Here is a 21,064-nt window from a genome sequence, read left to right as displayed (position 1 = left end):
TCAAAACAACCCAACCGCTGGGTCAAAACCAATAGCTGGGTCAAAACAACCCAACCGCTGGGTCAAAACCAATAGCTGGGTCAAAACAACCCAACCGCTGGGTCAAAACCAATAGCTGGGTCAAAACAACCCAACCGCTGGGTCAAAACAACCAAATAGCTGGGTTTGTACCTTTTTAACCCAGCATTTTTTAGAGTGTATAGACCGTGTTAGCTGTATCAGCAATTGGAGATGGGTTTCTCAGCTGTTGCCTGTGACCCTCAAACATCAGGGTCTGTGGGACAAAGCTGTAGCACTCAAACAGCACTCAAAAATGTGTTGATTTATCAGAGGGGGTCAAGGTTTTGCAGATTAGTACGTGCTGGTAGATGCCCAAATGAAAAAGCTTCTTTCTCCTTTGACAGCTTGCTATGTAATTTTGAGTGCCATTGAGCTGCCATGAGCAAAGATTTCAAATCGTGTACTTCCCCTTGTGAAAAAGAAGTGCGCTTAATTGTACGGGGGGAAAAAAACTGTGCTTGGAGATGATATAATAATGAAATAAAGAAGCTGTAGCACTCAAACAGCACTCAAAAATGTGTTGATTTATCAGAGGGGGTCAAGGTTTTGCAGATTAGTACGTGCTGGTAGATGCCCAAATGAAAAAGCTTCTTTCTCCTTTGATAGCTTGCTATGTAATTTTGAGTGCCATTGAGCTGCCATGAGCAAAGATTTCAAATCGTGTACTTCCCCTTGTGAAAAAGAAGTGCGCTTAATTGTACGGGGGAAAAAAACTGTGCTTGGAGATGATATAATAATGAAATAAAAGCCATTTAAGTGTACTTAAGAAGTGTACACTTGAAGACTATGTTTCTTAATGTTTTTTTTTTAAGTGCACCTTGTTATATGTCAAATTAACAGTTTTACTCTAAAGTGCATTTTAGATCATAATGGTTTAATAATATTTAGCCATGTTTTAAAGAAATACACTTATTTTGATGTGTTGACTAACATACTAAAGCATAAAGCTAAAATGTGACCCTGGACCACAAAACCAGTCATAAGGGTCAATTTTTTGAAATTGAGATTTATAGATCATCAACATAAATAAGTTTTCCATTGATGTATGGTTTGTTAGGATCGGACAATATTTGGCTGAGATACAACTATTTGAAAATCTGGAATCTGAGGGTGCAAAAAAATCTAAATATTGAGAAAATCATCTTTAAAGTTGTCCAAATGAAGTTCTTAGCAATGCATATTACTAATCACAAATTAAGTTTTGATATATTTACAGTAGGACATTTACAAAATATCTTCATGGAACATGATTTTTACTTAATATCCTAATGATTTTTGGCATAAAAGAAAAATTTATAATTTTGACCCATACAATGTATTGTTGGCTATTGCTACAAATATCCCCCAGCGACTTAACACTGCTTTTGTGCTCCAGGGTCACAAATACTAAAGTTAAATATAACTTACTTAACAATAATTATGACTTAACATATAAAGGTGTACTTAAGTCTTAATTAAGTGTGTTAGACAGCACTCTAAAGTCCAGCTAAGTGCATTTAATATAAATATAAACTGTAATACATTTTCATTCAATTGCAAATGACATGAAATTGTGTGCAGAAACATAACATTCAGTTCGCACTTCAGTAAATTCGTTTAAAGTATATATTTTTTTCGTAATAAGTACTCTTTTTTTCATGTATGCTGAAGTATACTTCTTTTTCATAAAGGTCCTGGGGTCCTGAGCCAACCAAAAAACTACCATTGACATTAATGGGAATGCTAAGTATAATATGGATCTTGAATTTAGCATTAGAAACCACACAGTCATCATTCACTTTACGTGGAAAAGCTCGAGGGTGAGTAAATGGTGAACTGGCTCAGTTCAAACAAATATATTGTCAAATTAAAACCGCAATTTAGTCCTGTGATTCTGGTTAGACTATTAATTTGAATTGCTGTTTATAACACATTTATGTTCATAATTGACATTTCAGAGTGAAACAGTATATTCAATAATAAGAAATGCAGGGTGGGGTTTGATTTTATCCATCCAGAATTGTTTGAATCAAAGTGGTGCCAACAGAAAATAAGTTGTTTTGGAGGGAGAACAAGATAAACCTTTTTTTTTTTTTAGAATATGCAGTGATGAGACTTTTACCAGGAAGATAAAAGTCTATGTACATAATTCAAATCTCAGCTTTACTCCTAAACAAATGCCTCATTTGATTTCTATGCCGTTTGTGAAAAGGTTTGACCGAATCATCAAATAGAATCAAATCACAGTGTCACTTGTCAAAACACCTGCTTCTCCGTTTTTTTAAATTTAGATAGTACTAACGCAAGGCAAAATCACATCATTTAGCAACCCATTTTTAACACAGCCTAGTCTATTTGTCGCGTACAGGTAGGACAGAAATGACTTTCTAATCAGAATGAGTACACAACCCATTTTCACTGTTTAACACTTTAGACCGGGAAACAACTGACATTAATGTGGTGGTCCTCAGTATGTTTTAGACATCGTAAGTGGAGGTGAATGAAAAGATTTTGAGTTATTTTGAGAATCACTGTAAAAATATCTATTCAAGACCAGCATGCAGTCATCCAATCATGACCTTTACATGGAAAATAACAATAAAGAGACTGAATTCCATCCCCCATCAGAATAATAATACTGAATAATCTGGGATAAAAATAGCTGCCTGTTGTGGATGTAAATGCTCACTGTTCTTTTAAATTAAGTGGTGCATCTAATTAAAATAAACTCCTGAAAGACTGATGCATGAGTGGCGTGTTTGGAAACACAGCGGCGTTCAACCTCTGCCCAGCATCTAAATCCCTGTCGTATCCTAGCTACTACGCAGATGAAAAATAAATTCAAGAGAGCTCTCCATCTCAATGAATGTGTCCACCATTATTTACACAGCGTACATCAGACCCAGGGTGTAGTTCCTGAACAGTAATGCCTCACTTCAGGAAAGCTGCTCTTTTCTGCCTTAAGCAGTCCAATTTTGCTATGTGCCATTTTTGACATGTGTTTTGTGTAAAAACGGAAGGCGGCAAAAGACTCGTCACCAAAGAAAATGGGCCAGAGTCTTGATAAGTGGGCCACAGTGTTTTATAAAAAGCTCAGACTTAGATGTCGGTTTATGTTACGCTACTTTATATAACACGTAAGGTTAACTCAAGTGCAAGCTGTTTACGTTACGCTGTTTACGCTGCTTTGTCTTTTACAGTGAATGGCAAAGAAAGCCATTCAATAAATGGGCAGCTGTGTGAAGACACTAACAATTATCAAGGGGAACGTTCTAGTATTTTTCTTACACTGACGTCTATGAGAATCTGCAACCATAGTACAATAGTACTACCACTGTATTTACAATTAACCTTTTAGTACTATGATATATATCAAGTACATTCATATATAATCATAGATGGAAGTTGGTAGTGTTGGGTCCGAGTCCACCTTGCCAAGTTCGAGTCAGGTCCTAGTCTTTAACCAATTGAGTTTGAGTGAGATGTTTATTAATGTCTTTTTATTTAAATTTTATGTTGCTACTTATTTTTTATTATTATTTTGTTATCTCATGGTACGCATGACATGGATTTGTCTGCACTCTGAAAAATATCTGCATCCAAAATGTCAGAATCCAAGTCCACCCGAGTCTATCCGAGTCCAAGTTCATTCATTTTGAATACCCCCACTCTAGAAATATTCAATCTGACTTTATTAAAACATTACAGTACTTTTAAATATTATAACAAGCTATTTTTAATATTAGAAATATTACAACACAATTAAGGATTTAAGCATTATTAACAGCAACCTGTGTGTGTGTGTGTGTGTGTGTGTGTGTGTACCTGGTATTCCCCCAAATTATGAAGAATGTTCCCACAAGTATAGTGAAACCAGTAAATTTTGACCTTTTGGGGACATTTTTGGTCAAAATCATATAGAATGAAGTTTTTTGAAAATCTAAAAATGCAGAAAGTTTTGTGTGAGGGGAAGGGTTAGATAGAAAATACAGTTTGTATAGTATAAAAACCATTATGTCTATGGAGAGTCCCCGTAAAACATGGAAACCCAACATGTATGTGAATTATGAAGAATGTTCCCACAAGTATAGTGAAACCAGTAAATTTTGACCTTTTGGGGACATTTTTGGTCAAAATCATATAGAATGAAGTTTTTTGAAAATCTAAAAATGCAGAAAGTTTTGTGTGAGGGGAAGGGTTAGATAGAAAATACAGTTTGTATAGTATAAAAACCATTATGTCTATGGAGAGTCCCCGTAAAACATGGAAACCCAACATGTATGTGTGTGTGTGTGTGTGTGTGTGTGTGCTGGGCTTCAAGAGAGTGATCATATATATGTGTTGTACTTAATTTGATCTATTTTTTTTTATCTCTATCTACCTATAGAAGAATAATAGAAGAATTGGCTTTCTGTTGACTATTCTGAAATCAAACCACCTTTGAAATATATTAGTTTACAGAAGCAACTTCGCTTATATTAATGTAACCTCTGACCCTGAGAGAAAAGACCCTGGTCATCTTTATACTTCACTATTAATATTTCAAACGACTGATTGTTACGTTTTGAATATGGATATTTTTCTTACAAAAATGCATGGATTCGCTACAGGAGGACTTTGTTCACCCCCCGGAGCCGTGTGAGACACTTTTTTTATGGATGGGCGCTTTTTATTTAACTTCTTTTGGACTGATGCATGCAACACCCGCTGAGTGCCATTAAACAGCTTGAAAGATCAAAGACAATTTTTAATATAACTTCGACTGGATTCGTCTGAAAGAAGAAAGTCATATACACCTAGGATGACTTGAGGGTGAGTAATTTGTGGGCTAATTTTCATTTTTGGGTGAACTAACTTGGGTGATTGCCAGGGTGTTGCTATGTCCCTTATAAAAATTAACCATGGTTTTATTATTGTAAATGTGTAGTAACCATGTTTTTTTGGAGGGTTGATTACCATTTGTATAACCACGGTTTTACTACAAATACAGTGGTTAAACTATGGTATGTGTAGTAAAACCATGGTTAACTTGTGGTTACGATGGTTTAACTACAACAACCATGTTTTTTTATAGTAAAACCATGGTTCATTTTCATAAGAGGTGGTTGCTAAGCTGTTCTGATTGGTTGATTGGCTGGATGGTTGCTAAGTTGTTTCTTACAGAAACAGCCCACTCTAAGCCTATGATATTCTTATCTCAATATAGTCCCTACTTCAATATAAACTGGAAGAGTTGCCAAATTTTGTTTGTTCATATCACTAACCCTAAGTATTAGCAATAGTAACAGTGATGCTTGCCATACACCAATAACTCTTTATATTATATAGGAAACTTAGATAACAGTAACATTTAAAAACAATTTTTTAAATAAAAGCTAACAATGAGAGACTGGAGTCTTAATCTCCTCCTGAAACTGAAATCCATTTTGATACCCAGGTATAGATACAGCCTCTCACTCACTGACGGAGGAAAGTAGATCATCTACTAATAAAAGGAAATTTCCCTTGAGCCTCTGGGATCCAGCGAGCAACAGTAGCACAGGAAATAATTAAACTGCTTTGGAAAAGCAAGGCACAAGGCAAATGAACACAACAGGCCATCAACATCAAATCATGCAAGATGAAAATTATATTCAGTACATGTAAAATGTTAAATGTCTTCCTCAGTGACACGTCACAATGCATTGCACAGTAACAATTTGAGTCTGTCTTTACACTGCAAGCGTTGAAACTGCACATCACCTCGGATATTCATAGATCAGTCAGCTGCAAGCTTGAGGCTACTCTTCAGCGACAGTAAGATGACAATAAAATCCTATTGAACTGAAATCCATAGCTATACAAACTGACTTTGGATGGGTTGTTTTAGAGCATTTTTAGAAATAATGTTAGTAATGCTAGAAACAAAGATGATTTAATGGTAAACCAAGCCACATCACAAGTTGACGTTGATGTAATGGTTAAAGGGGTCATATGATGTTGCTAAAAAGAACATTATTTTGTGTATTTGGTGTAATGAAATGTGTGTATGTGGTTTAAGGTTAAAAAAATACATTATTGTTTCTCCTCTATCGAATACCTCAAGCATGTGACGGAAATGTTACGCCCCTTACCATACTGTGATGCCGTGTCCCAGTGCGACGAGACAAAAACATTAAAACCTATTATAAACGAGGCATTCGTTGCGTACACTGGGGACATAATTACTGATTATAATGACTTATACTGTGTTTTTACGCATTGCGTTGCGTATCGCAAGGCCTCCATAAAATGCGCTGGACACATCTGAATATTTGGTTTGAACAGTTCTGGAACTGGCCTGGCCTGGCCTGGTGTTGTAAATACTACTTAACCACTGATTTCTAGTCGTGTCCTCTTTTGGAAGACCAAACAAAGTAGTTTCACTTTCACAATGAAGCACACAGCGTCTTCACGACATGACGGCGGCAGCAACAATACTACAGCGAGAATCAAAGTTACGCCTTCTTTCTTTGCGTGAACATTTGGGCGGTGTTATGCAACTCTTCCCACACAGTGATGTAGACATGTGGGGGCGTGTTTAAATGAGGCGTTTTAGGAGGACGTGGACCAGTCTTATCTTTTATAAAGAATATCTATTTGGGTTTGAGACTTTAGTCTTTGCAACTTTAGGGATCTTATCTATTCACGAACAGCTTGTAACACTCCAAAGAGAAAAGAAAACTTGAAATCGCATCATATTAAATTATTTAAATACATCCTGAATAAAATTCAATGAAAAAAAAAATGATTCCATCCATCCGTTAAAATCTCGAAACTGTGTGTACTGTACAGGGTCACAGGGTTGCTGGAGCCTATTACAGTGTCTCAGGCCAAAAGTATAGAAACACCCTGGAGGAATGACCAGTCCATCACCAAATCTCAGATACGATACTATTAAATAATTTTATTTCAGACAGATAGGGAAACTCAAAAACAAACATGGCACCCATGCTCTGGCTGTTTATTCATTATTATTCAAGCGATCACAAGTTCTAATGGTCTAAGACATTAGCCAGTACACAAACTCCGACACAAGCCCTCTGTCTTATCAAACCTGTGTTGTTAAATGCTAATTTCTGCATTTCATCTACACGAGCTGCAGATTTTACAATATTAGTTAATAAATTTTCCCAGCCTACATCATGAAGGCAGGTCTAAAGGCACAGCCCACCATACCAAATGACTGTCTTACAGAGAGAGAGAGAGAGAGAGAGAGAGAGAGAGAACTAGGGCACTATTATCTGGCCTCTTTTTCCAAGCAGAAGCAGAGATTTGTGGACAGTGAGCTGGAGTGAAGAGATAGCATTGTTGCCGTGTGACTTTTGCATTTCCCTTAGTGCCTGAGAAGTAAACTAAACCAAAGCATTAATTTAAGGGCAGAGACGCTTCCAAACTACGGCGCAAACTTATCTTCAGAGGCCACCATGCTGGAGGACAAGAAGACCAAGGTGAAGATCACCTTCCTGGTTATCCTGGTGGGCATCTCGTCCATGTTGGCGGCAGTGGTGACGGACCACTGGGCGGTGCTGAGTCCCAGGGTGGAGCGGCTCAACACCACCTGCGAAGCGGCATACTTCGGACTCTGGAGGCTGTGTAAAAAGAGTATCTTCATTGTGGAGGAAGACCCCCAGGGCAAAGGCTGTGGCCCTATCAGCCTGCCAGGAGGTAAGGAAGTTCACATTCAAGTTATTTCTCATGACCGTCATTAGCACATGTCCAACCATTTCATCCGATGCAGCCCAAAGGCATTGATCTGTCTTCTGTGTGAAGTTTTTAGAAGAGCACCTCATTCATCTGAAGTTTTGTACATGGAAATTGGGGAGCAGAAGAAGCCAAGTCAGGCATTCTATCATATTCTGACACAGTGCAAGAAATTTCAAGGTGAAAAGTTTTGTTCTATGGAGCACTGCGGTTTCTCCTTTCAACATTAATTGCCAATTTGAGTGGGGGTCTGTTTCTGTGAGTTTGCGAGGGTCTATTTTATTTGCGCTGTTTTTGAATTGCTTAGGGAGGTCATTGACCAGAGTGCTAATGAATCAAACGGGCGTTGATTTGCTGTTTCTGATGTCATTGGGTTGTTTAAGGTTGTAATAGATAGCTTAAGGTGATTTACGAGCAGATCAGTGGATATGGATTAATGGAAAGGCAGATGAGTTAAATATACCTGTGGGAGACAGGAAATAACTCGACTATTCTTTACGCTGCTCTAGGGATGGATCAGCCTGATTTCATTCCTGCACCCAAGCTCATGAGGTCAAACAGATTGAAGAGAAGAAGAAAAGAGTGTGAAAAAGTAAATGCAATTCACTCATAATTCCTTCTGTTGCTGACAATTAACCATCAACTGCATTATGCAAACATACTTACTTTAACATTTAATGCTTGAGAATTACAGATGGCAGGTTATAGATAAAATGTCACACAAAAGATCATAGTATTTAGTGGATGATTGGAACAGAGGCCACACAAAAACAACTAAAAAAGTCATTGGATCCAGGCTGTCACCGGTGTGATCCAGGGCACAGTAAGACCAGCTTCCTCTTTTCACATCTCAGGAAGAACTATGGGGATAAACAGAGTGATCCGTCCCTCCATGTGTTCCTGTGAATGTCTGGGGAGGATCTCCTCCTTAAGCAAGGCCCCAGGATTTAACATCAACTATAGATGTTGAAGGCAAAATGACAACAGCCTAAACAGTTGCAATTGGGTTAAACCCTAATTCTCCAACTCAGTTACTAATTTTAGACTAGTTGACAACTGACTATGACAGTGCACTATATTTCATCATCCAGGATGTAGCTTCAGCCTCAGATGCCATTGGACCATTTATGGACTGAAGACCATTCATCTGAGGCGTATTTACACAAAATGACAAGAGCTTTCCTAAAGCAGCAAGCTCCTATCTGATTGGCTCTATGCAATTTCTGGGAATCAAAATGTTACAGAATAGTGCACAGGTTTTTGCCAGTCCGCCAGGAAACAAGGCTGCTACAATCACGTGTATCCGTTTATGTCCGGCAGTAGTTCTAACCACTCCCCTCCAAGTTACGCCTACTACTACACTTTACACCCCCTACAACGAAACAGCCAATTAGGGAATCGCTGATGTCGTTATACATCTCTTCTTCTACTTCACTTTCCTTGCTTTTTAAGCTTCAATATCACCACCCAGCGATGAGGTGTACAGATTGTATTACATAGCTCACCAGATACCGTAAGTCATCCCGTTTCTAAAAAGCATTTCAATTAGAACACGCGACAGTAAATTTTAATTTTATGTAAGGGGTAGGGTTAGGGTAAGGTTTAGGGTTGGGGGTAGGTTTTTAGCTATGATTACCATAGGTCCGTATCAAACATTTCATTTATAAAACATAAGATAATTTACTTGAAAAGATTGTTTTAGTCAACATTGCTTTTTCTGCAGGAGGCATAACTTATAGTAGTAGGTGTGACTTGGAGGGGCGTGGTTTGTAGCACTGCGGGACCCTTCTCGCTACAATGTGAACTTCTGAAGAGGAGGAGTCAAAGGTTTGAAGTCACTTACCTAGTTGCTTTGATCTTTGAAAAGTCAAGAGTTTTAAGACTTAGTAGCAAGTACATGAGATATCCTTAAGTATACCTATGCATTGCACTATACTCTTAGGGATATTTGAAATTTAGCCATCCATAAACCTCATGTAAAAACAGCGATGGGCCAAAAGTGAGTGTTCTTGACTGGAATAAGCTGCAGAGTGTACTAGACTTTATGCCGATAGTCAAAATTCAGATTAGCAATAACACAATTAGGACTAGCCATTATTCCCTTAGATCTAAAATATCATTTTAGAGGTCAGATTATTAGTCAAAGTCAGCTAAATCTGTGCTTCGTCAAACATTTCCTGAATGATAATGCACAGTACCAGTATTGTTTACCACTGTGCAGCATGAGTTTTCTCCAAACGAACCCCGCAGCTCTCACTTTAGACCATGAGGAGATAAGCAGTACAATGAGGTGGAGGATTCCAGTCTTGGCAGAGACCTACTGATATTCCTGCACCAGTGGGAGAATTTGTGCTGGCAAGGTTTCGAAAGCACCTAACCCTGAGGCTCCACGGACGCCTTGCAGAGCACAGCCATTCAAGCGACGTCCTATGAGACAAGGTGTAGCCCAGTTCACACTAGTACTGCAAACACCACTGTCTGGGGAGTGGTTAGATTTGGATAGCCTCTTGAACTGCACAAGCCATAAGCCAAAACATTAGCATTTAAGCAGTTATATTCCTGCTTGGTCGATGATTCTTGGCTTCACTCCCAGACCTGCTTCTCACAGAGGGAAAAGAAGAGCTATGAGTGTTGGCGAGACTCATCAATTTCTTCGAGGGATTTTAGGATTTCACACTCATTCAACACTCGGGTCTGTTAAAGTGTCTCTCGATCTTCCCAGTGGAGTTAATTATGTTAAAATAGTAATTTTAAGTGACTTAAGTGATCCACTCAGTAGATTCTGATACAGTATTGTAGTATATAATTGTTTAAAGAAATAGTTCACACCAAAAATGAAAATTTTGTCATCATTTACTCACCGACCCCTGTTGTTCAATACCTGTATGACTTTCTTTCTTCTGTGCAAGATAAAATAAGATATTGTGAAGAATGTTGGTCGTATCAAGACGTGTCATGGCAGGACAGCAGACAGCATTCTCTCTTGTTCTTGTTACCAAAAGCATTGTACCAAGATTTTTAATTTTAACTTTCCTCACAGAAAGTTACTGTATGGCTTCAAAAGACTTACAGCGCACAAATCATATGGACTACCAGTAGGGGCCGTTCACACAGAACCATAGACTTTAAAAAAAGATGGCCGACGCGTCTCCACTTCCTTCGACTATAGAAAAGTGAAGCCAAAACATCCCAGTATGGCCGCCAACCCCCCACTTGTGCTGGAGATTCTTGGTCCGGCGTAAAAAACAGCTCCTCTATCAGTCTTTCTCCCGGCACAGGGGACGCTGAGGTTGCTTTATGAGTTTAATCTAAAGAAGAGGTTCCTACGTATGAACTCTTATATAATGTGACTTTTCAAATTGCCCTGGGAGATATGAGACAGAGGACCTGTAACTTGATGAACACATGGGCGAGAGGCTCATTTCTGTTAATTAGCCAAAGGTGGTGGGGGGTATTAGGCAATTGTGCAATGCAAAGTGTTATTTAGTTAAGTGAGGGCGGACTAAACAATGGTAGGAAACAGAGCTTGTTACATCTCATTAGCTGTCCAAAAACCCATACATAAATGTGCACACTTAGAGGATAAACACGACCCAACACGTGTATTAGCCCACACATGGCACCAACCATTACGGCCAAAGGCTCTCAGAGGCCAATCGTGAGATGAACTCATCCACAACAACTTGCGCTAAGGGCCTGTGATGGGAATAGTCAAATAAGCTGAGTAAATCACGGTCTAAAGCAGCGCAACGATGCATCCCAAACCCTCGCCACTGTCAGTCTGCCTTTACTAATAAAGCTAAGACCAGCCTGTTGCTAGGTAACCTATACATAGGCCTCCCCCAACCCCCCACTTGTGCTGGAGATTCTTGGTCCGGCGTAAAAAACAGCTCCTCTGTCAGTCTTTCTCCCGGCACAGGGGACGCTGAGGTTGCTTTATGAGTTTAATCTAAAGAAGAGGTTCCTACGTATGAACTCTTATATAATGTGACTTTTCAAATTTCCCTGGGAGATATGAGACAGAGGACCTGTAACTTGATGAACACATGGGCGAGAGGCTCATTTCTGTTAATTAGCCAAAGGTGGTGGGGGGTATTAGGCAATTGTGCAATGCAAAGTGTTATTTAGTTAAGTGAGGGAGGACTAAACAATGGTAGGAAACAGAGCTTGTTACATCTCATTAGCTGTCCAAAAACCCACACATAAATGTGCACACTTAGAGGATCGTGATATTTCAGTTTTTCTTTTTTAATAAATCTGCAAAAATGTCAACAATTCTGTGTTTTTCTGTCAATATGGGGTGCTGTGTGTACATTAATGAGGAAAAATTAATTAACTTAAATGATTTTAGCAAATGGCTGCAATATAACAAAGAGTGAAAAATTTAAGGGGGTCTGAATACTTTCCGTACCCACTGTATATATATATATACAGGCTATTTTAGCAAGGAAAATTTACAAGATGAAAAAGCAGCATTGTTTTAGAAGAACAATTTATTGCTATTGTGTGATTAATATGTAATCATGTAATCAATAAAAAAGTAACTGTAGTCTGATTACGAGTATTTCAAAATGTAATATAATCTAACTACAAGTACTTACTATTTGGAATCTGGTTACGTAATCCAGATTACATGTAATCAGTTACTACCCAGGACTGTCCATCCTGCATCGTTTACACAACACTCACAAATGATCCTGCTTTCCCAAGCAATCTAACTTCCAATTTTTGGCGGATAAATGATAAATGTCAAACAAACAGGCTACTCTAGCAAACCTCACCCTAGAAACCTCATAGCAACATGCTAAAAACTACACTGAACAACTTAGCAATGCATAACAACACACTAGCATTGTGTGCAATGAGTTTTGTACATGTAATCAGTTACTACCCAGGACTGTCCATCCTGCATCGTTTACACAACACTCACAAAGCGCCTCTGGCTTGCTTAGTTGGGGACACTTCATTTCCAGCGTTATCGTTGACATGATTGCAAAGATATTATTTAAACTGAACTGAGCTGGATGTTGACATCACTGAATTCAATGATGAACTGTCTTTAACTGAAAAATGAGTATTTACTATTGTCATTTTGCATTATTGACACTATTTTCCTAATTAATGCTGTTCAGTTGCTTTGTCACAATCTGTATTGTTAAAAGCGCTATATAAATAAAGGTGACTTGACTTGACTTGACAAATGATCCTGCTTTCCCAAGCAATCTAACTTCCAATTTTTGGCGGATAAATGATAAATGTCAAACAAACAGGCTACTCTAGCAAACCTCACCCAAGAAACCTCATAGCAACATGCTAAAAACTACACTGAACAACTTAGCAATGCATAACAACACACTAGCATTGTGTGCAATGAGTTTTGCATATGCAAGTACTGCTCCCAAGATACAACATATTTGTTATTATTCTTGAAAGCTATGCTATATGAGTACCTTGTTCTTCTTAAGATTGGAGCTGTGTCGCTCTCAGTTATGACGCAATGTCCACCAATCACAGGCAGTGCAATCTGGCAACCAAATATGGCCAGTGGCACTACATTTTCTACCTACTTGAGCAGAGCGCATCTTAGCTATTTCATGCTCTAGCTCGGTCGTTGAGTTAAAGAGGAATAAAGCCTTTTATCTGAGTTTGATAAAGTGCTGAGTGCAGCGAGACGTGAAGCACACACTTCCTGAGCCACGTCCTGAAATGTCAATACTCATTCACAATATTGATCTGTCTGTATTACTAATTAATGACACATTAAAGGCAACATTAGTCTAGAGGTCAGACTGATTAGCCAGATCATCTGAATTAGCAGGGTAGATGAAGTCGTCCTTCAATGGTCTGGTTGTGAATGCAAGCTGCCTGCAGAGCTGTACGGTGAATGCAAGTTCTTTTGGTAAGCAGCAGTTGCATTCAAAATCATTGATATTGATAATAAGAAAGAATAAAATTGGATAAATAAATATAAACCTGTCAAGAACATAGAGTAATAGATAGCTTATGTTGAAACTGCTTAATTTAGCTTCTTGCTTGGGTTCTTATTAGGAATCCAACAGTCTTAACAATTTTAATTACATAGCATGCATCACAACACACCCAACGTTACAAATGGTCAAATTAGATGTTCCTTCGTTTTGTTTTCAGTTAACACGCTAGCAGATTAGCCTGCATAGCACAGAGCACAGCACGCATTTACTACATATGATTCATATGATTATATTAAATACGTGTACAGCAGGTTTACACCTGTATGCATAGTTGAAGACAGCTATGCATACATAAAAGAACAATTTAATAGTATAAGATCTCATAAGACCTGGTCTAGCTTTGATCCACACTCAGACTCACTGTGATTTTCTTCTGTCAGAGTACAACATCTCAGCCGCTGCCATAGCCATCTTCAGTTTGGCCTTCATGACCCTGGGCAGTCTCTGCCTCCTGGGGGCTTTTGGGAAGGGCAGAGACTACCTGCTGAGACCAGCTGGCATGTTTTTTGCTTTTGCTGGTAAGCACTATGTTAAACTGTAGTTTGAGTAATTTATCTGGTACCGTTGTACAGTTATGATACCATGCTTCTCTCATGTACACTGAATATTCATAGTTCAAACAATACCGTGGTATGGAGCCTACTACCCTGGTATATGTCAAAGAAACCACGTTATTAGCATTTATATTAGTTTTTGTTGTTGATACCCTTGTGTAAAAGAAGTACACTTTAGCATACTTTTATAAAGAGCATTTATGGAGTACTTATGAACTTATGTTTTCTGACACAATGTGTTATAGTTTAAATTTATTTAAAAAAAATGCATTTAGCAGAACTTGAGTTTTTCTTGGCCCACTTAAGTAGGACTTTAAGTACATCTTTGTAATTTCATAATTATTTATATCGCCTTTGATAAATAGGGTTAATGTGTACTGTCGAATGTACTGTCAATCATTTATGATAAAATATACTTCAATGACATTTCTATTGAAACTTGTATGACATGTAATTAAATATATTATACTACAGTTCAAATTATAATTAAATACTTTACATGCACTGTAAAAAAAAAAAAACTCGTAAAAAAACAGTAAATGACTGGCAGCTACGGCTGCCAAACAAAAACCGTAAAATGAAAGTAAAAAATCTTAATTGAAATAAAGTGCAAACCAAATGTTTACAGATTTCTCCTTGTTTCAATTAAGTTATTTTACTTTAATTTTACGGTTTTTGTTTGGCTGCCAGTCATTTACCGGTTTTTTTTTACGGGACTTTTTTTTTTACAGTGTGTGCTTTAGTATGTTAGTTAGTCAAAATAAGTGTATGTCTTTAAATCACAACAAAACATTATTAAAACATGACTGACTATAAAACTTTTAATTTGACATTATTATAAAGTGCATTTTTAAAAGTGTTTAATAAGTGTGTTGAGAAAGAGTCACGAAACTGTCTCTCAGTTCACTTAACTGTCCTTTATTTCATCAGTATGGTCTGCAAGTACAGTTTTTAAAGTTACACTTTCAAGATGTGAAGTGTAGTACAAATGCACATTCAACACAATTAAGCACACTTCTTTTTAACAAGGGTGATTTCATGACACTATCACGATTACAACTTACATTCAAGCAGTAGCAACTGGTCAAGTGTCCTGCAGGTCGAAAGCAGCTCTGAGCATGTATACGTACTCAAGGACTTGCAGGACGGTGTAATTAACTGCTAGTGAATCAATAGCCTAGAAACCCCGGACACTAACCACAAACACCACTGTCTTTATTCTCCATTTAACCTCTGTGACCTTCCTCACCCTCACAGGTCTGTGCATCGTCATATCTGTGGAGATCATGAGGCAGTCGGTCAAACGCATGATCGACAGCGACGAGACCATATGGATCGAGTACTACTATTCGTGGTCCTTCGCGTGCGCCTGCACCGCCTTCACCCTCCTCTTCCTCAGCGGCATCAGCCTCCTCATCATCTCCATGCCACACATGCCCAGAAACCCCTGGGAGACCTGCATGGACGCCGAACCAGAACCCATAGACTAGAGTACCCTGTTGAAAAAAACAGCATATGCTGGTTGGGTATGTTTTGACGCTGGGATGCTGGTGTATGCTGGTCCTTTTGCTGGTCATGTGCTGGCAAAGGACCAGCATAAACCAGCAAAGGACCAGCAAAGGACCAGCTTAAACCAGCAAAGGACCAGTTTAAACCAGCAAAGGACCAGCAAAGGACCAGCTTAAACCAGCAAAGGACCAGTTTAAACCAGCAAAGGACCAGCAAAGGACCAGCTTAAACCAGCAAAGGACCAGTTTAAACCAGCAAAGGACCAGCAAAGGACCAGCTTAAACCAGCATCAAAACATACCTAACCAGCATATGCTGGTTTTTTCAACAGGGTAGCGTCGACCACAGAGTAAGAGCGCAACGCAGATGACACAGGAGTCATACTAGCAGAGTGAATGATAATGATGCATTGCATTTATAGATGATGATAGTGATGCATTGATATTTTTAACTAAGCATTGATAGAGAGACGGATAGATCATCCAAAAAGTTTTTTTATTTGATAGATTCTTTGAAACTGTGTCCAGGAGAAGAATGTAAGTCAAACAGGTTTGAAAAGATTTGATGGTGAGTGAACGATAACAGAATTTACATTTTTGGGTAAACTATCCCATTGTTGAAAAAACTAGCTTATGCTGGTTAGGTATGTTTTGATGCTGGGATGCTGGTTTAAGCTGGTCCTTTGCTGGTTTATGCTGGTCCTTTGCTGGTTTAAGCTGGTTTATGCTGGTCCTTTTGCTGGTTTATGCTGGTCTTTTGCCAGCACATGACCAGCATAAACCAGCATAAGCCAGCATAAACCAGCAAAGGACCAGTTTAAACCAGCATCAAAACATACCTAACCAGCATATGCTATTTTTTTCAACAGGGAGTCTATATGAAATATCTAACATGCATTTTGTATGTTTTATGGTATATGAAAACATTTTTGTGTGCATTCATGCTTATATGCAATAGATGACAGCTTAGAATGTATATTTAGGGACTTGTTTATAGTATGTAAAGTTTACAATCTGTTATTTCTAAAACCGTGCCATTGATGGATGACCATAAAAGCATAAGCAACGATGGCTATTTGTTGTACAGGCAGTTTCAGCAAGCACAGATTGCACTTTAAAGTGAGGTGAATCTAATAGCATTACTAGCACAGGCTTATACTTCCCAGGTAATTTAAGCGGTTATATTCTTTACGCACGTCACACTGGGACTTCCTGCTTTGGAGCGAGTGAATCTCAAAGAACTGCCTCGAGACAGACTGTTAAAACCCTACAAACATTTTCTGTGCTGATGTAGCTGGGGCAGGACATACTGAAGGTCTTGTCCTTTTTTATTTTTTATAGCCACTAGCCTTTAGTTTAAGACACCTCTGGACCATGAGTTACTGCTTCCTGTTGCTGGTTTGAGGCATAATTTAGAGGGAAGGACATTCTGGTTCTCATTTGACTGTACGTTTGACCCATTTTCCAGGAAGAAAAGGATTTAAAATGTGTGTATAAAATGAGTATACTCGTATAGAAATTGTTCAAACTAATAGACATGGACTGAAATCCACAAAACATTCATGCATATATTTATATTCAATGAGCTTATATTCACACATCTTTGTTATTCTGCATTGTACTCCATTATATTGGACACAGTGAGCCTGGGTTTGAAATGTGCACTGCCACCTTAACAAATGGGACATTTAAGATGTCGAATGGTTATATATTACGTGTGTTTTGAACATAGTCCAAGGGCTTTTGGATCAGTGGCCAAATAATGAACACAATTCTGATTTAAGAATAATGAATGCTCATTTTCTGTATATTTGCTCATTTACTAATTCTAATGTAGGCCCACGGTACAAAGATATCAGTTTGGTTTATAGCTAACAGCTTCATTAAAATGACCAGTTTTTGTTTTCGGTTGCTTCTTGCATTTTGCCAGCACTAATAACCATTTCCTGAGAATAAGTAAATGCATTATAGCCGTCATAATGGTTCATTTTTATATCCCGACCAGGTGAGCACAAACAAAACCTCTTTGTTGCTTATTAAAACGGAGCATTTTGATATCCAATAACAAACAGACTCTTGACAAATCAACTTTCTGCTCATTTGGCAGCTTTGCGTTTTTTCCATGTATTTGCAAACATAATAAAAAAAAAAAAATCTAAAATGTTCTGATGTCCCATTTCATTGCTAATAAAAAGGTTTGATATTTGCCTGTGAGATATTTTTACGTTCTACATGCGGATGTGGTAGTAGAAGAATAAAGCACACAACTCTCATCTCATGTATTCATTTATTCATATGTACAGGTTTGAGAAAATCTGTCTACATCTATACAACTTTTTATAATATTTTTTGTTTTGTTTTATCCGAGTCAGTTCACCACTCAGCAGCAAGCACAAGAAAACACCAAGAAACTTATCATAAAAAAAAAAAGCCAGCTGGGAGAAATCACTTCAAGTTTTACTTCTGGGAGCGGATGCAAAGAGAGCGGACATAATTACAGGAAAGACGGGCAGCTGAGTGGTCAACCAATTCATGGCGTTTTTAAAAATCTTTTTTCCATAAATCTTTTTTTTTGTTTTTTTTTTTTTTTTTAAGGGTTTTTTTTTTTTTTAATGTTTTTTCCCCAAATGTTTTGGTGTTTCATGATACATACATATATATATATATATATATATATATATATGCTGATTCGGTTTGTAAAATCACAGATGCCAAACTGTAAAAGAATCAACTAGTACTAAAGCAAGTAAAAAAATAATAAAACGCAAAATGTCTACAACTATTCCACAAAATCAAAATACATTTTTATTGTTTTTTTTAGATTGTTATTCTATTTTTTTTTTTACAGTTTTCCTTTTTAACAGGTATATATAGTATATATATGTTGACTTATTTAAAATACGTGTAATAGCCATTGCTACTGTTTGAACTGCCTATGCTAAGTTCCTGTAACAGAGAGATGGGGTCACTGTTCTTCTTGACCTGCTCGGGCAGCGGCCGGGGCTTTGGAGGAGCTCGGAGGGCGCTGGCGTAGGACATGGTCGGGGGCTTGGGGTTGCCGGGCCCCTGGGGGCCCCCTGGGCTGGTGTTGCCCCCTCCCGGGTCAGGTGGAGTCTGCTTGCTGGGCATGAGGGGTGGGAACTGTCCGTGGTGCTGGAGAGACACGGCGCTGGCGGGGTGAGGCGACTGCTGCTCATCTACGACACTCACCGCCTTTGAAACTGAGGAACAATTAGTGCACGTCATTATTACTTCAACAGGATTAAGTGTCAGTTATAATATTCATCATAGGTCTAATGCACACGGGTTAATGGGATCACAGGCAACACTAATGTTCATTATTAAACCACTAATAAACAAGTTCTTACATTTCACTCCATATAGAGATTTTTTTTTTAAGTGAGTAGTTATGTTTTTAAGGTTCATTCTATGAATGAGCAAAACTTAAAAGGGTCCTATTATGCTCTATTACAAAGTCTTGATTTTGTTTTGGGGGTGTACTAGAACAGGCTCTCATACTAGGTTGTTTGAAAAACACATTATTTTTCACATATTTTACATTATTACAACCCCTCTCTCCTCAGTCTGACATGAACGGCTCGAATAGTTCCTGTACCAAATGAAGGCCCGCCTTCTGAAATACAAAATGTGCTGCGATCGGTTAGCTGGGCCGGTGTGTGCTGTGATCGGTTAGCTGGGCCGGTGAGTGTTGAGATCGGTTAGCTGGGCCGGTGTGTGCTGTGATCGGTTAGCTGGGCCGGTGTGTGTTGAGATCGGTCAGCTGGGTCGGTGTGTGCTGTGATTGGTTAGCTGGGCCAGTGTGTGCTGTGATTGGCTCACTCGGCGCCTGGTCGGGAAATGCCACGCCCCTTACCATAGCTGCCTGCGAGCTTCAGTGTGAATATTGTATCAAAAATCCAATCAATTTGAGCGCGATTTAAACCCGGATGATTGTAACCCCTAAGTTCGTCTGTCTTGGGAAAGCTAGCGTGTCTCCGAAATAGTGATAACACTCGTTGCCTTCTCTAGTGCAGCTCAACCAGGTCTCGTCCCATTCGTTGATATTTGTGATATCACAAATCCCGGGAAATATGCATTGTAGTCCAAACGAGTTGTTCGTTGTAGTTTTTGAAAAGTGACTTCTGTTAAATAAAATATCTCCTTTTGAATTGGACTTTGAACTTTGTAACTTTGCAGATCTTTTTATGCTCAAACAGAAACATTACAGACTAACTAAAGTTGAAAAAGCATAATAGGACCCCTTTAATGTGTTTAACATCAACCCAACGGCTGTACAATCAGTATCGGTACAATAGTGCATTTCCGCCAGACAACTAAAGGCCCATTCACACCAAGCACGATAACTATAAAGATAACGATAAAGATATAGTTCAAAAAATCGTTCTCGATATTAAAGATTCCACACCACAAATATACCGATAACGATACAGAGAAACGATAACGTTCGAATCACTTCCAGAACAATTTTTCTCCAGCTGATGAACGATACAAACATTGACAGCCAATTAGAATCTATCCTGCTGTAACAGACAGACGCACGTGCGCTTAGAATAAACAGACGATATCGTTCGCTGGTGTGGACGCTAATATCGTTATCTACAATGATCGAAAAAAGCTTTAAAATACTGCAAGAAAAAGAATCACAATATATTGATACATATATTGTAAGATCACATCAGTAAATTACAACAGTGTTGCTTTTGTATTAGTAATATAGCATTTCTTTAAATTTTTAGTAGTAGTAGCATTTTTAGAAGTAGCTTTTAATATTTTCAGCTTTTAGTGATTTAAAATAGCTTTGCAATACTTCATAAAAAGAATCACAATATATTATATTAAATATATATTACATGCATATATGACATATGATTACATCAGCAAAACAGTATTATTATAGCATTGTTTATATAGTATTACAGTATTTATTTTTGTTTTTAGAAGTCGCTTTTGTTTTAATATATTAAGATTTCAGTTTAAGTTGTAGTGATGGAAAATAGCTTTGCAATACTGCAAGAAGAAGAATCAGAATATATTAAGACACAGCAAAACCAGTGTTATTTTATTTTGTTTACATATGTGACCCTGGACACAAAGGGTTCATTTTTTGAAATTGAGATTTATACATCAACTAAAAGAAGAATAAATACGTTTGTTAGGATCGGACAATATTTGGCCGAGATACAACTATTCTAAAATCTGGAATCTGAGGGTGCAAAAAAATCTAAATATTG

General features: G+C 38.1%; 2 protein-coding genes across 2 annotated transcripts in view; one reads left to right on the top strand and one right to left on the bottom strand.

Annotated features, from left to right (window-relative positions):
• The first annotated feature begins 7,484 nt into the window (after nucleotides 1-7,484).
• Nucleotides 7,485-15,818, top strand: LOC107565857 (voltage-dependent calcium channel gamma-1 subunit-like). The gene is made up of 3 exons (XM_016251145.1): nucleotides 7,485-7,725; nucleotides 14,132-14,269; nucleotides 15,563-15,818. The coding sequence occupies exons 1-3, from the start codon at nucleotides 7,485-7,487 to the stop codon at nucleotides 15,793-15,795; spliced, it is 612 nt and encodes a 203-aa protein (XP_016106631.1). The 3' UTR covers nucleotides 15,796-15,818.
• Nucleotides 15,819-18,082: 2,264 nt separating this feature from the next.
• The window catches only part of LOC107565856 (probable helicase with zinc finger domain), a 63,699-nt gene continuing 60,717 nt past the window's right edge, over nucleotides 18,083-21,064 (bottom strand). Inside the window, exon 28 of the mRNA XM_016251143.1 lies at nucleotides 18,083-19,033. Within this exon, the coding sequence (XP_016106629.1) occupies nucleotides 18,702-19,033 (332 nt within the window). The 3' untranslated portion in view covers nucleotides 18,083-18,701. The remainder of the gene's footprint in view (nucleotides 19,034-21,064) is intronic.

Source organism: Sinocyclocheilus grahami, unplaced genomic scaffold (assembly GCF_001515645.1).
Source record: "Sinocyclocheilus grahami isolate Dianchi unplaced genomic scaffold, SAMN03320097.WGS_v1.1 scaffold1032.1, whole genome shotgun sequence".
NCBI lineage: Eukaryota > Metazoa > Chordata > Actinopteri > Cypriniformes > Cyprinidae > Sinocyclocheilus > Sinocyclocheilus grahami.
This window is presented reverse-complemented; position numbering and strand designations above follow the sequence as displayed.

What these genes read in the sequence shown, in the direction of transcription:
- LOC107565857 (XM_016251145.1), top strand. Translation starts at nt 7,485, where the DNA reads ATGCTGGAGGACAAGAAGACCAAGGTGAAGATCACCTTCCTGGTTATC. An exon ending in CCCTATCAGCCTGCCAGGAG is followed by an intron (nt 7,726 to 14,131) that starts GTAAGGAAGTTC and finishes TTCTTCTGTCAG; the next exon opens with AGTACAACATCTCAGCCGCT. An exon ending in CATGTTTTTTGCTTTTGCTG is followed by an intron (nt 14,270 to 15,562) that starts GTAAGCACTATG and finishes TCACCCTCACAG; the next exon opens with GTCTGTGCATCGTCATATCT.